This window comes from Rhincodon typus, chromosome 10 (genome assembly GCF_021869965.1).
Source record: "Rhincodon typus isolate 14 chromosome 10, sRhiTyp1.1, whole genome shotgun sequence".
NCBI classification, from domain to species: domain Eukaryota; kingdom Metazoa; phylum Chordata; class Chondrichthyes; order Orectolobiformes; family Rhincodontidae; genus Rhincodon; species Rhincodon typus.
In genome coordinates this window covers 66,845,149-66,860,449 of record NC_063341.1, presented here as the reverse complement: position 1 = coordinate 66,860,449, position 15,301 = coordinate 66,845,149, and the positions used below count along the sequence as shown (strand labels likewise).

At 39.9% G+C, this 15,301-nt stretch overlaps 1 protein-coding gene across 5 annotated transcripts in view; it reads right to left on the bottom strand.

Annotated features, from left to right (window-relative positions):
• Positions 1-15,301, bottom strand: part of LOC109913432 (zinc finger protein 644) — a 148,677-nt gene that overhangs the window by 50,790 nt on the left and 82,586 nt on the right. For all 5 annotated transcript variants that reach the window (XM_048601932.1, XM_048601931.1, XM_048601933.1 and 2 more), the window contains one exon: positions 10,352-10,446. In XM_048601932.1, coding sequence (XP_048457889.1) covers positions 10,352-10,392 — 41 coding nt within the window. In that variant the 5' untranslated portion in view covers positions 10,393-10,446. The remainder of the gene's footprint in view (positions 1-10,351; positions 10,447-15,301) is intronic.

The window sequence follows — 15,301 nt, the reverse complement described above, 5'->3', positions numbered from 1 at the left end:
ATGCTGCAATATGCAAAATGCACAGCTAAATTCTGTAAATCCTGTGAAGTTACAATTTGTATAATTGCTATATTGGTGCTTCACACCATTCAACTTAAAAAGAAAACTAAACATTGTAATTCAGCTTTAAATTGCCAGATCAAGCAAAGTTAAAACTGCATACAAGGGAATTAAAATTAATCTTGTTTCTAGACTAAGCACAAAAGATCTTCACATAAATTGTAACAAATGGACCCTTCGACTGATTATTTCAATCTACGTACATTAATGTAACAGAAATTATGCTTTAACTAAAGTGTTTCACGTCCTAAGATCAAGTGTATCAATTTTAAATTCAAATATCATGTGAATTCCAACTACCTAGTCTGGCAGGTTTGCCGATTACAGTTATAACAGATTCCTTTTACTAGTACAGCAGGCTTGTATTATTGCACTAATCACATATTCTGGTGACAGGACAAATACAAGTTTGTCCTATTAATCATGCGGTTAAGAAAGGAGAGGTGATGGCCTAGTGATATGTTGCTGGACTGTTAATCCAGAGACCCAGATAACGTTCTGGGGGCCCGGGTTCGAATGCTGCCACAGCAGATGGTGGAATTAGAATTCAATAAAATATCTGGAATTAAGAATCTAATGATGACCATAAATCTATTGTCGATTGTCGGAAAACCCCATCTGTTTCACTTATGTCCTTTAGCGAAGGAAACTGCCATCCTTACCTGGCCTACACGTGACTCCAGACCCACAGCAATGTGGTTGACTCTGAACTGCCCTCTGGGCAATTAGAGATGGGCAATAAATGCTGCCTAGCCAGCAACGTCCTCATCCCGTTAACAAATAAAGAAAAAGAACGAACCAATAATAAGGGAAGCAGCAAGAACTAAATTGCTTTTACAAGTTGCGTATTTAACATTTGAATTTAAACCAATTGCAATAATTCAGTAACAAGTCATAAATGAGAATGTCTGTTCAATGAATGAAAATAGATAATGAACAACACAATTCTACAACATTTTTTTGTTATTACCAAGCAGAAGCAAACCTGGCAAATTCTTTTCCAAGAATCCTAAATATACAGGCTTTCCATGACCATCTGAACAAGCCAAGTGAGGCATTTACTTTGGAGAAAACCACAGATTTATTGCACTAAAAATTCAAACACACCTGAAAGCTGTGTCGAGCAGCTCTACCAAAGGAAGGATAAGTTTCGAAAATATTTCAATGCAATGAAGAATTAATCATGGTTTCATACTAAACTAAAAATTTGCTCAAGTTACAATGAGTGGCTCATTTCTCCAATATTGACGTGCTTCATATCTAACTTCTTGTCTGCAAGGGTACAGTCATAGCTGTATTCAAAAATCTCAACACTGCAGGAAGCACAAGAGTTTGCTTGATTGCAAACTTAACCAAGTTTGGACTCAATTCACTCCTTTCATCATTAGCTCACTGTAGCTATATTATGAACCACAGTGTGCACTACTACAAATCTCCAGTTACTTCAACAGCAGATGGTTCCCCAGTGCCCTCTCCTACCAAGAAGGAAAAGAGCTGCAAATTTCTGCAAATATGATAACCTCCAAGCTTTCCAACAAGTCACGCGTGACTTGGACACAGATTATTGTCAATGATTGAACTGAGAAGTTCTTGCCTATCATCACAGGGCTGCTATGTTTAAAGAAATACAAGTAATGATCAATTCAGGACTATTAAGGATAGTCTATAAACGTAGCTTTGTCAGGACCACAACCCATCTTAGGGAAAAAAAGATGACAGGAAGAAATCAATAAAGCAGGTGAAAAAACACAGATGCTCTTTGGCTTTACAAAGGGAGGCAAAGATAGAAAGTAAGGCTATAGAAAGTAAGGCTAAAAGCTTCCACTTAAAGCAGAAGCTATATTTTATTAAATATTTTATTAATTGATTGATTTATTGTTGTCACATGTACCAAAGATACAGTGAAAACTGTAGTTTCTTCAAGTCATAGAGTCCCTACAGTGTGGAAACGAGCCATTCCGCCCAACAAGTCTACACTACCCCTCCGAAGAGCATCCCACCCAGACCCATTCCCCTCCCCCTGCATTTCCCATATCTAACCCATCTAACCTAAGCATCCCTGGACATTATGGGCAAATTAGCATGGCCAACCCACCTACCCTGCACATCTTTGGACTGTGGGAGGAAACTGGGACACCTGGAGGAAACCCATGCAGACACAGGGAGAATGTGCAAACTCCACACAGACAGGTGCCCAAGGGTAGAATTGAACCTAGGTCCCTGGCACAGTGAGGCAGCAGTGCTAACCACCAAGCCGCCCATGGACAGGTCTTGGGAAGAACCATACCATGTCGTGATGCATCCAGATAGGATGCTTGCTATGGTGCATCTATTAAATTGGTAAGAGCACTTGTGGACATGCTGAATTTCCTTAGTCTCCTGAAGAAGTAGAGATGTTGTTGTGCTTTCTTGACTGGGGCGTCGACGTGGGTGGACCAGGATAGATTGTTTGTGATCACCATAGCCAGGAACTTGACACTCTCCACCATCTCCACCACAACACCATTGATGCAGACAAGGGTCCTCCACTCTACTTCCTGAAGTCAACGACCAGCTCCTTCGTTTTGCTGATGTTGATGGAGAGAGTGTTGCCTTCACACCATCCCACTCAGCACTCAATGTCTTTCCTGTACTCTGCCTCGTTGTTGTTTGAGATCCGATCTACAATGGTGGCATTGTCAGCAAACTTAAATGGAGTTCGTGCGGAATTTGGCCACAGTTGTGAGGGTATAAGAAATCTAGCAGGGGAATGAGTAAGCAGCCTTGTGGGGCACTGGTGTTCAGTATTATGGTGGACGTGGTATCGTCACCTATTTTTACTGATTGCAGTCTATGGGTCAGGAAGTCGAGGATCCAGTTAGAGGGGGAAAGCCAAGATCTAGGTCTGAGTTTAGAGGTGAGTTTGTTTGGCATTATGGTGTTGAAGGTGGTGCTGTAGTCAATAAGTAAGGGCCTGACATATGTATCCTTGTTATCCAGATGTTCCAGGGATGAGTGTAGGGCCAGGGAGATGGCGTCTGCTGTGGACCGGTTATGCAGGAAGGCGAACTGCAAAAGATCAAGGCAATTTGGTACGCTGGACCCAATGTGAGCCATGACTAACCTTTCAAAGCACTTCATAATTATCATGGTCAGAGACATCAGGCGGTAGTCATTGAGGTTACACGATTCTTCTTTGATACCGAGATGATGGTGGCTTTCTAAAATCAGCTGCGGACTTCAGACTGTGGTAAGAAGTTAAATATGTCTGCGAATAGTCCTGTCAGCTGGTCCACACAGGGATCTGAGTGCATGGCCGGGGCCTCCATCTGGGCCATTCACTTCCTGTGGATTACTTTCAGAAAGGTAGTGACCGGGGCTACAGGTATATCGGAGGTTGTTCAGATAGGCGACAACATTTCCCTAATCTTCCGTTCGAAGCAAGTGTAGAATGCATTGAGCTCATCGGGTAGAGACGTACTGTCACCCGTGATTCTGTTTGACTTCACCTTGTAGCCCATTATGTCATGTAAGCCTTGCCACAAATGACAGATGTCCGCATGGTTAGTCTGGATCTCAACCTTAGTTTGGTATTGCCTCTCGGTGCCTTAATGGTCTTACAAAGGTCGTACCTGGATTTCCTGTATACGTCACGTTGCCCGACTTGTATGCCTCAGACTTGGACTTCCGTAGGGAGTGGATCAGCCTCTTCATCTATGGTTTCTGGTTGGGGAACATTCAGATTAACTTCTTCGGCACATAGTCTTCACATACTTACTAATATCTGTAATGCTAGTGGCATACTCACTTAGGCTGTCCGCTGAGTTCCTGAATATGCACCACTCAACTGACTCTAAGCAGTCCCTCAGAAGACCTCCCATTGCCTCAGACCAACACTGCACTACTTTCTGTATGAGTCATATGTCAATTTCAGCTTGTAAGCCAGCAGGAGGAACACAGCACTGTGATCTCATTTTCCAAAATGTGGGAAGGGACATGGAGCAGACCACGCCTTTGATGGTTGTATAGCAACAGTCATGATGTCTGGACTTCTGGTGGGACAGGAGACATGTTGATGGCATTTTGGTATACGTTCTTGATGTTTGCCTGGTTGAAGTCACCAATTACACTGAAAAAAGCCTTGGGGTATTCTATCTATCCCAAGATTGTTTGTAATATTATATACTTAATTAAGTACACTTTTCATTCCACTGTTAAGATAGTGGAGGTGAATTCACTCGGTACATCGTAGGGACAGCACTTTACAGTAAGATATTCTAGGTCTGGGTAGCAGCAACTTGCTAGGGTCAGCAGGTGGTGTTAATTAGGAGGCGGACCCCATACAATGCCCCTTGCTTTGCCCAAGGATGCCAAGCCGTCCATTTGATGAACTGAGTAACCCTCACGTTGTAAGGCACAGTCAGGTGTAGCAACAGGAGTAAGCCATGTTTCTGCAAAACAGAGCAGACAGCAGTCTCTCAATTCCCTTTGGAAGGTGAGTCTAGCTTTAAGTTCATCCATTTTGTTCTCAATGGCTTGGGCATTTGCCAGGAATATGCTGGGGAGCAGGGACTTGAAACCCCAAAGTTTTCATCTCACCTGAAGTCCAGTGCATTTCCCACATTTCCTGGGTAGATACATAATGAGCTAACCTATCCGACAACCAATAGATCAGATCTAAGCTGCGCACTCTGAAATATCTTGCTGCAAATGCTAGGACAATTGAAATTAAACCATTAACAAGAGAATGAGACACCACAAATATCCCCATTCTCAATAACAGGAAAGCCCAGCAGAACATAAGGCTGAAGCACTGCAACCATCATTAGCCAAAAGTGTCAAGTAGACAATCCCTTCAGCCACCTCCTGAGGTCCCCAGCAACACAGGTGCCAGTCTTCAGAAAATTTGATTCAATTCACGATATCTAAAAATGGCTGAAAGCACTGATATTGACAAGGTTCTGTGCTCTAACAACATTCTGATGATAACACTGAAAACCTGCGCTCCAGAACTAGCCTTGTCCTGATCAAGCTGTTCCAGTATACTTACAACATTGGCATCTATTCGGCAACATGAAAAATTGCCCAGGTATGCCTTGCACAAAAGAGCTCTCAAACCCAGTCAATTACCACTGAATCAGTAGTTTAAGGCGGCAACTCAATACCATCTTCTCCAGGGAAGCTTGAGATGGGCATTAAAAGCTGAACTAGCCAGCAACACCCACAATGCAGGAATGTACACTAAAAAAAGTCTGTTCTCAATCATCAGTAAAGTGACAGGAAGCATGGTCAACACTACTATCAAGCAGCTCTTATTTAGCAAATGACCTACTCACTAACACTCAGTTTGAATTCTGTAAGGGCCATTCAGCTCCTGATTTCATCACAGCCTTGGTTTTGAACCCGTTCTTTACTATGGACTTAAGACCTCATTTCCAGAGGTGAGGTCAGAGTGACTACTCTTGATAGGTAGCATTTGACAGCGTATAATGAAGGAGCCCTTGAAACCTGAAGTCAATGACAACAACAGGACCACCTTCCAATAACTGTAATAATACCTAGCATAAACAAAGATATTTACGGTCGGAGGTAAACCATCTCAGTGCAAAGGCTTTGCTGTAGGAGTTTCTTAAGATACGTTTTCTGATCAACTTACTTGGAGATGTTATAACATACCTCTGGGTAAGACAGGACTTGAATCCAGGCCTCCTGATTCAGAGGTAGGGAGGCTACCATTGCACCACAAGAGCCTTTCCTTCGGTTTGTGTCCCAAGCTCAACCATATTCAGCTGCTTCAATCACCTTCTCTCTATCATAAGGTCAAAGGGGAATAGTCCCTGATGATTTGCACAATGCTGAGCGCAATTTAGGACTCCTCAGATATCATATCCAAATATAGGAAGACCTGGGCCTGAGCTAAGCCAGTACATTCATGCTTCCCAAATGCCAGGCAAACACTGTCTCCAACAACCCTTCCTTGACACTGTCAATGCTGAACTTCCTTTATCAATATTCTAGGGATTTCCATCTGCAGATACTTGAAACTGAACTGGACCAGACAGATAAATACAAATACTATGGCTACAAGAGCAGATCAGAGGCGAGGGATCCTGCAGCAATAACTCACCTCCTGACTTCTTTAAGTTTGTTTGCCATCTACAAGGCACCAATCAGAAATGCAAATTGAACACTCCAAACTTGGCTGGATGAGTTCAGCTCCAATAACACTCAAGAAGCTTTACACCATGCGGGGTAAAGCAGCCCACTTGACTGGCACCACATCCACAAAATATTCACTCCTTTCACATTGAAGCTCAGTATCAGCTGAGATGCATTGCAGAAATTCACCAAGGATCTTTAGACAATACCTTTCAAACCCATGACCACTGCCATCTAGAAGGACATGGGCAGCAGATACATGGGAAAACCACTATCTACAGCTTCCCTTCCAAGCTGCATGCCATCCTGACTTGGAACATCAACATTGTTTCTTCACCTGGGTCAAACCCAATTCGAACAGCACTTCAAGCGTACCTAAACCACATGGGCTGCAACAATTCAAAGAAGGTGGCTCACCACAGTTTTTTCCAAAGACAATTAGTAATTAGACCTGAAAGATTGCCAGAAAAGATTCAATAGCAAATAAAAAGAGAATTAGACCTAACCTCGAAAAGGAAATATTTACAAAGCTCTGGGAATAAAGCAGGGTACTTTGACCAACCGGACAGCTCTCTACTGCTGACACATGAATGCTGAGCTAAATGCACCCTTCCCCTCTATCCTCTTAGGTTCAATGATTCTAGGCGGAGGAATTGGTCTCCACACCACTTTCATTCATTTCACAAGAAAAACATTCTGGAGGGTAAAAAAAACTGTCACAGTGATTGAGTTTGGTTAACATTCTCTTTTCTAAGTTAGCAATTGTGGACACCATCCTTTGAGTGACATATTATGCTGTTTACTCATTCCATTGAAAATCAAAAGATCCTATTACATTATTTGGAGGATCAAGTTCTAATATTACTCATTCCCTCAGCAAACAGAAATAAAGAGATTTATCCTATTGCTGCGGGTAATTGTGCGTACATACAACTACAATATTTGACTAGATAACAATAGTCATTACACTTGAAAATAATTTGTTTTATGTGAATTACTTGGCAACATATGAGAAAGAGAGAAAAAAAAATGTGCTGAAGACACTAATTAAATGCAGCTATTCTGTATATATTCTAATAGATTTGGATGGAGTCCCAGGGCTGAAAGATGTCTGAAGCACTTAAAAATTCAACACATCTGACAATATATTAAAACAAACACATTCAAGTGCAATTTTCTCTGTTTAGATTATATAAATTTTGTTCATAGTTTTTTTCAGGAAGCCACTGTTACATCAACTACAGATGGTGCCAACCTCCAAGTTAGAAATGTCTTTCACCAGGCTATCAATCAATTAGAATCTGGCTGAATCTGTGAAAAAGCTGGCCTTCGATTTGAGACAGCGCACAAGTAACAGCTGGTAGCACTGACTGGTAGAATAGTGCACGATCATGGTCTTTGAAAGGTTAAATGAGATTATTAAAATTAAGTGTCTACAGAAGGTAAAAAAATTAAACCACTAATTGAAACTGAACAAACAGACATTTTATCGCTTATTGGCACAATAGGCCAATGGGAGTTGAAGATTGTTTGTTCCGGTTCCAAGAAAAATATGATGATAGTAACCACATTCGTCCAAGTTGCCATCAAATCATTTCTGGGTGACATCAATTTTTAGCGATTTCCTAAATAATATTTGGATGCACTATCAACCATTTATACTTGAGGATAACGAATCAACTATGTCAGTTGTTTAAAAGGTAAGATGCTGTGATTGTGAAAATTAACAGTATGAACTGAAAACACTGGTCCAGAACACACCCATTGGCCTTAACTGCAAAAGATTTTGAGTTCAGAAGTAGGTGTGTCTTACTGCAGTTATAGAGAACCTTGATGAGACCACACCTGGAGCACTGTGTATAGTTTTGGTCTACTGACCTAAGAAATAACATACTTTCCATTGAGGGAATGCAGCAGAGGTTTACTAGGCTAGTACCAGGGCTGGTAGGACCATCATATGAGGAAAGATTGGTTTGACTGGGTCTGTATTCACTACGGTTTAGAAAGATAAGAAAGGATCTGATTGAAACATACAAAATTCTAAACAGGACTGGACACACTAGATGCAGGTTGGGGAGTCCAGAACCAGGGAGACGGTCTCAGGATATGGGGCAGACCATTTAGGAATGAGGTAAGGAACAATGTTTTCAATGAAAAGGCAGTGAACCTGTAGAATTCTCAACTGCAGAAGGCTGTGGAGGCCCAGTCACAGAATAAAATGTTATATTAAATGCATTGAGAGGTATGAGGAGAAAACATGGCACTGCAACAGAAGATCAGCCATGGTCATATTGAATGGTGGAACAGGCTTGAAGGGCTGAATGACCTACTCCTACTCAGTTTCTATTGCTATGATTCTATTTCCTGTTAGCTTCTGTTATTAGCCTTAATAGACCCTTCAGGTAGCTATCTGGCTGCTTGCCATCATCAATCAGCACCCCCAGCCCCCACATCGCACAATTCCCTAAAAAACTCTTCTTTACACCTCCCACAATCCCAAATTTTCTCCTCATCTCTGCCTGAAAGGGTGATCTCTAATTTTAAAACAGTGTCCCCTGTCTGGTTGACCCAGAGGAAACATAATACCCAAGTCTACCTTGTCAAGGCCATTCAGGACTGCATATACTTCAATCAAGGCAGCTTTCATATTCCTAAACTTCAGCAAAAATATGTCCAATCTGATCAATCTATCCTTATAAGACAGCTATCAATTCAGAAAATCCCATATGAAATGTCCCCAATCCTTCCTTAAATGAGGAGACCAAAACTGTGCACACAGTATTCAATACGTGGTCTTACTAATGCCCTGCAAAAATGAAGCACAACATTCTTACTTAGGTTTTCAATTCCTTTTAATATAACAAACAGCATTCCATAAACTTTGTTGCATCTGCCTACCAACATTGAGACTCGTGCACTAGAACAAATAAATCTCTCTGCATCACAGAATTCCAATTTAGTAATATTCTGCTTTAATTATTCTCCTTGGCAAACTGAAAAGTTTCATACTGCCCCACATTGTACTCCACCTACCAGATTTTTGCCCACTTAACCAAACTATAATTAGTCTGCAAATGCCTTCTTTTCTTCACAAACATACTTTCCTACTTATTTTTGTGTCATCTGTAAATGTAGCTGCCATGCCTCCAAAGTCTCACCTACAGTGTCCAGTTCAGCAGGTTTGCTGCCTATGGTGCACTTTTGGCTATCCAAATGTAGCAAACACATCTCCAAAAGTGACTTTCCTTCCTATCCTACATTATGATCTCCAACACCTTGGAAAAATCCAACTTTATTGACTTCGTTATGATCAACTTCCACATTGCAGTAATAAGCACACTCTCCACCAGCTTGAGACAGTGATTATTTTTGATGCTTGCCAGAAATTTCTGTAACTTTCCAAAACAACCCTGCTTCTTTGACCAGGCTGAATGAAACTGGGCACATATATCAAATATTGTGTAAATAAATAATGGGAAGCATTTAAAATAACAATTAAAAGTGCACAAAATATTCGCTCTATTGAAAACCCAAAGTTTACTAAGGAGGTTAGAAGTAGTGGTATAATGTTGTAAAGAACAGTGGCTAGTTTGAGGATTGGGAGTGGCTTTGAAACCAGCAAAGGAGCACCAAAAAAATGATGAAATGGAAAACAACAGAATATTGGAGCAAGCTAGCCAGGAATAAAGACACAGATTTTAATAGATTTCATAAGTATATAAAAAGGAACCAAGATAAAAGCAAACATTGATCCCTTGGAAGCAGAGACAGGAGATATTGCAGGGAAGGGACAGAGACATTGAACAATACTCCTTTCTGATAAGATGAAACATTATCGGAGTTGCCCTCCAGAAATGCTGTTTGACCAGCATTTTCTGTTTTTAGCACAAATTTAAAATTTGGATAGCTAACAGGATAAAGAAGCACCGTTTTCTCAAAAACAAGGGAATTAGCAGACTCCTTTCAGTTTTATACATGTCTGCTTTATCAATGATACACAGATTCAAAATGTTAATAATTGAAACATGATAGCTCAGAGTATTTATCAAGACAGAATTCTGACAGAGCAAGAGCAACAACTGTAAAACATTCTAAAGTTTAGACTTTTAAACAATTTATCACTTTAAAAATAATCATAATGGTAATTACTTACTCTTTACTCTCCTCATCCATATCTGCATCATTTAAGCCCATGATGTGTTTCCTTGCAAGTGAAGGCTTGAAAAATAACACTACTGATTTCGTGTCCTGTTTTGAAAAAAAACCAAACATTTATATAATCTCAATCATCAAAAACATAAAAAAAAACATTCTTCACATTCAAATTTTAAGGCTTCCAAGCTCAAAAAACTTGATCTATCATGTTGATATGTTTACAGATTTAAAAACAAAATCTTTAAATAATCCTGCAATTGGAAAGCTAAAAAGCAGAATAGTAAGATTGCCGACAATGCACTTACAAAATTAATACACGGCGAGCTTTATACACAGGCATGCTGTCTAGCTTCATTGCTCAAGACAGACAGAAACTTTACTGCGATGGCAGCAAAGACACAAACTCTCATAACACTGTATTAATATTTAGATGGAGAATTACATGCCAAGGCATACAAGGCTATGGACCATGTGCTGGAAAATAGGATTAGAACAGTTAAGTGCTTATTTTTGACCAGCAAAGACTTGATGGGCTAAAGGGGCCTTTTCTGTGCTGTAAACCTCTCTGACAACCTTGGTCTGAAGCCTAGCTTTAATATTTAAATGTTATTACTTCAATGATTCATGGCCTCAAAATGGTAAAGTCTACCTCAAACTAGTAGCCTCATATCTAAACTCTCGGAGCACATTTTCCACTAACTCACATGGAACAATGTTGATGATAGTCTTTGCCGCCTTTGCAGCTACTATGGGGAACAAGCATAATCTTGTTTGGTGAGGGCAAGATCAAATCTGCCATTATCTTAATATATGGCAGACCAGGCTTCAGGGCCATAAGGCTTTCTGCTGTTTTTGTCTTGCTGAAGTATTGAACATGCTGTCAAATAATTTCATCGTGGACTCAACAAGACAGTCCAAAAATTCCGCAATATAAAATCATTATTCCCTTTGAAATGTGGTATGCGCTCTCTGTCCTGCTGAACGCAAAAAGACTTGATAGCTTGACTCCTATTTTCAGCAATATTCAAGTTCTGTCCTTCCAAATGACTCCTCCTTTTCTTGCATTCTTATTCACAGCAATTACTTTGAACTATATTTATTTTACTACAGGCTATTTGCATTTCGTCTTAACTTGGTAAATACCAAACTGTATTTTTTAAATAACTTTTTATTTCAACATTTCCCCTTTTTCTTGTTCTGTTTTTTCTTGCACAACACCACATCTAAAAATGGTAGGCCACTAGCTCGCTCTCAACTTACTAACAGGTGCCATTTGTGGTTGCAATTAGTTCAAGCAACTTTTTTTTCTGGCTTACTATCCTGACTAAACAAGTCTCATCGCAGAAATCATGCCAAGTATGGAATTAATATAAGTTTCAAAGCAAGTCAAGCATTTTATTGTCAAGAAATAACTGCGTTAGATAAGTTACTTTTTGCTGTGAATGCTGTGTAGCAAAAAAAAGGAAAACTAAACGGTGCGAAAAAAAAATGAACAAGAAAATATCCCCTTACTAATGAAAATAATGATATTGGAAATGTATTGTATAGGCTACCATTGGACAGAACTGACTGTCAACCTGATTTTAGCAATGTACAAATGTTTCATGCTTCCTTAACCTATGAAATCTCAAAATTAACAAATAAACTGTCAGCATCAATTCCAAAGTTCTTAAGTATTTTCAATAACTTTTGGTCATTCCACGGCTTCATTATGATGTTGAAACCTTAGTCAAGTCTGCATTTCAGTGTTCTGAAACACAACACAAAAGAACGCCATCAAGACAATTAAAGCTCTGATTTCTCAGTTAGTTAGGAGAACTAACTGAACAAATAATCAAACTGTTTCACTATGGGTTGAATTATATGACCAGCCTTGCACAGAACAGCTGAGCTACTCTGAATGCTTTAATGTTGCAAGCAAACTTTGCTACACGACAGACTTCAAAATTGATATTTTGTTTGCCAGAAATAAAACTGGTTGGACTGAGTGCAACCACAAATGGCACCTTCTAGTAGGGTCAGGAGAGCAATCTAATAGTCTGCCATTTGGACATGGAATCATGTAAGATGAAACAAAACAAGTGAAAGGGAAAAGCCTTAAATAATCTTTTGCTATAGGAATAATTTGGCATTTACCAAATTTCAATAATATACATATTTAGCAAATGGTTGTGGCATAATAATTATAGCTGATGGTCATTTGCTAGTACAGAATTTGAATACTGCTGCATTACACTCATCTGAATATTTCACAGGAATACCACTTATAGTGGAAAACCAACATTTATACTACGAGAGTGTTGATTGGTTGGCAAGTGTCCTTGCTGTTAAAGGTGTCACCAAGGATGAATGATGATTGACAAATAACTGCCAGACTTTAAGTTTTAGAACAACAAGGTTGATTCTGACTGATCAAGACATCACCCTGTGAAATGAACTTGTGAATAGACATCACTTAGATTGTTGAATTGAAACAAATGAAAAAAATTGAAAGTGCCAAACATGTACATTTTTTTCTATTTGCAAAAATTTTTTGGTGTTTATGTAGTATTAATTTAATTAATTATTACTAATGTGCATTACTATATAACATTGAAATTCATATTCTATGCTAGTATGATGCCAGATATTTAGGTCATACGTCCCAAGAATGGTAGATCTTATTACCGTCTCCCTTCAGCTATTCAGAACAAGCAAGGTACTGATCATACCCTTACTTTCAAAACCTGCAGCAATATCCAACATTAGATGTAATTCTTCAATTAGGCAATATTTTCTGAATAATCCCGAGTGTACAAAGAATTACACTGACAACCCATTTAAGACTGGCAGTGGGGCTTGCTGAGTGACATACTTATGTATACTAGATGCTACACACATTAATATCCACTTAGCCCTACTTTCAATTCCTTTAAAAAATAAAAGTAGCATTTATTTTGTATGCCTAATTGAAATGGAGTGGTTCCTTGGCCATCTTAGAGGGTAGTTAAGAGTCAATTACATTGCTGCAGGTCTGAAATCATATGCTGGCCAAACTTGATAAGGACAAGCAGATTGCCTTCCCTAAAAGGCATCAGCGAACTAGATTTTTTTTCTTAAATCTCAATCAACAATGGTTACATGGTCAGCATTAGGCTTTTTAAAAAATTTTCATTCACCGAATGTGGGCATCACTGGCTGGGCTAGCATTTATTGCCCATCCCTAATTGCCCACAGGCCAGTTAAGAGTCAACCACATTGCTTTGTATCTGGAATCACATGTCAGCCAGACCAGGTTAGAATGGCAGCTTCCTTCTCGAAAGGGCATACTTTATAATTTACTAAATTCTGGAATTAAAAGTGGAATTTGAATCAATGTTTCCAGAATATTTGCCTAGGGTTCTTGATTACTGGTCTGGTGATATTAACATTATGCCACAGTGAGACTTCCTTTGGGAGTCTAAATTCCCAAACAACAATAAAATATTATAAACCATTATCACAATTGAGATAAAAATCACCCACAATAACGGTATTACAATTTTGCATGATTAGATTTATACCATCCTAAAGTGCAGGGACTATTCCTACCTGCAAATATTTCGCCTTACTATTTTCCATCTCAATCCAGAACGTATTCTGCCCCTTGATTTTCAAAGCCAAGATAATTTTTCACCGCTGTACACATTTCATCCTTTATTAACAGAGCTTCTTAACTTCCTTCTCCTTTTACTTAGGGCGGCACAGTGGCTCAGTGGTTAGCACTTCTGCCTCACAGCGCCAGGGTTCAATTTCACCCTCAGGCGACTGTCTGTGCGGAGTTTACACATTTTCCCCGTTCCTCCAGGTGCTCTAGTGTCATCCCTCGGTCCAAAGATGTGCAGATTAGGTGGATTCGCCATGCTAAATTGCCATAGTGTCCAGGGATGTGCAGGAATAGGTGCATTAACCATAGGAGATGCAGGGTTACAGGGATAGGTCAGTGGGGAGGGTCTGAGCTCTTCAGAGGGTTGGTGTGGGCTGCTTCCACACTGATTCTATGATCTATTGGTCTGAAATGTCAAGAATCCCCAAGTTAAAAATTCAATCTTCCTTCCATATCCTTTCCAATATTTATACCTAGTCAACCCACCATCTCAACTTATTCCTATCCTACTGAACTGATTTCTTCCCATCTCAACTCCAGTTTTTCCCTGCTTTACATAATCACCTAAGAATCCTTGGAATGCTCAGAATCCCTACCATGTGGAAACAAGTCAACACGAACCATCTGAACAGCATTCCACCCAGACCCAGACCCATCCCCCTACACTATGCCTGTAACCCTGCATTTCCCATGGCTAACGCACCTAATCTACACATCCCTGAACACAATGGGTAATTTTACATGGTCAATCCAACTAACCTGCATATCTTTGGACTGTGGGAAGAAACCGGAGCACCCGGCAGAAACCGAAGCAGACACAGGGAGAACGTGCAAACTCCACACAGACAGTTGCTGAGTGTGGAATCAAAGCCAGGTCCCTGGCGCTGTGAAACGGCAATGCTAACCACTGTGCCATCCCAATACTCATGCCTTTTCTGATGCTACAGAAGCTGAGTTTTCAGCTTAGTCACCTTGCAATCGCATTGCTGCAAAAGCTACCAGATCATACTCATTTATATCTATTTTTCCCTATTCATTCACCTACCTTGCCACAATTGCTATGTATGTTCAAATTAAGGGCCTTTAATCTTGCTAGTTTCCTTTACTCAATCCTATTTGAAGATCACTTTTTAGTATGTACTTTCTGTCCTTTCCGATCCTCACTGGTAATCATTGCTTGTATCACTACCCGGCACTACAGCTCCTTGTTCTATATCATTACCTTATTAAAATTCAATCACTGTCTGCAGCCGTGCTTATTCCATTTGCAGGAAAACTGGTTCTAGCATGGTCCACGGGAAGCCTGCCGCAAACAAAGAGTTT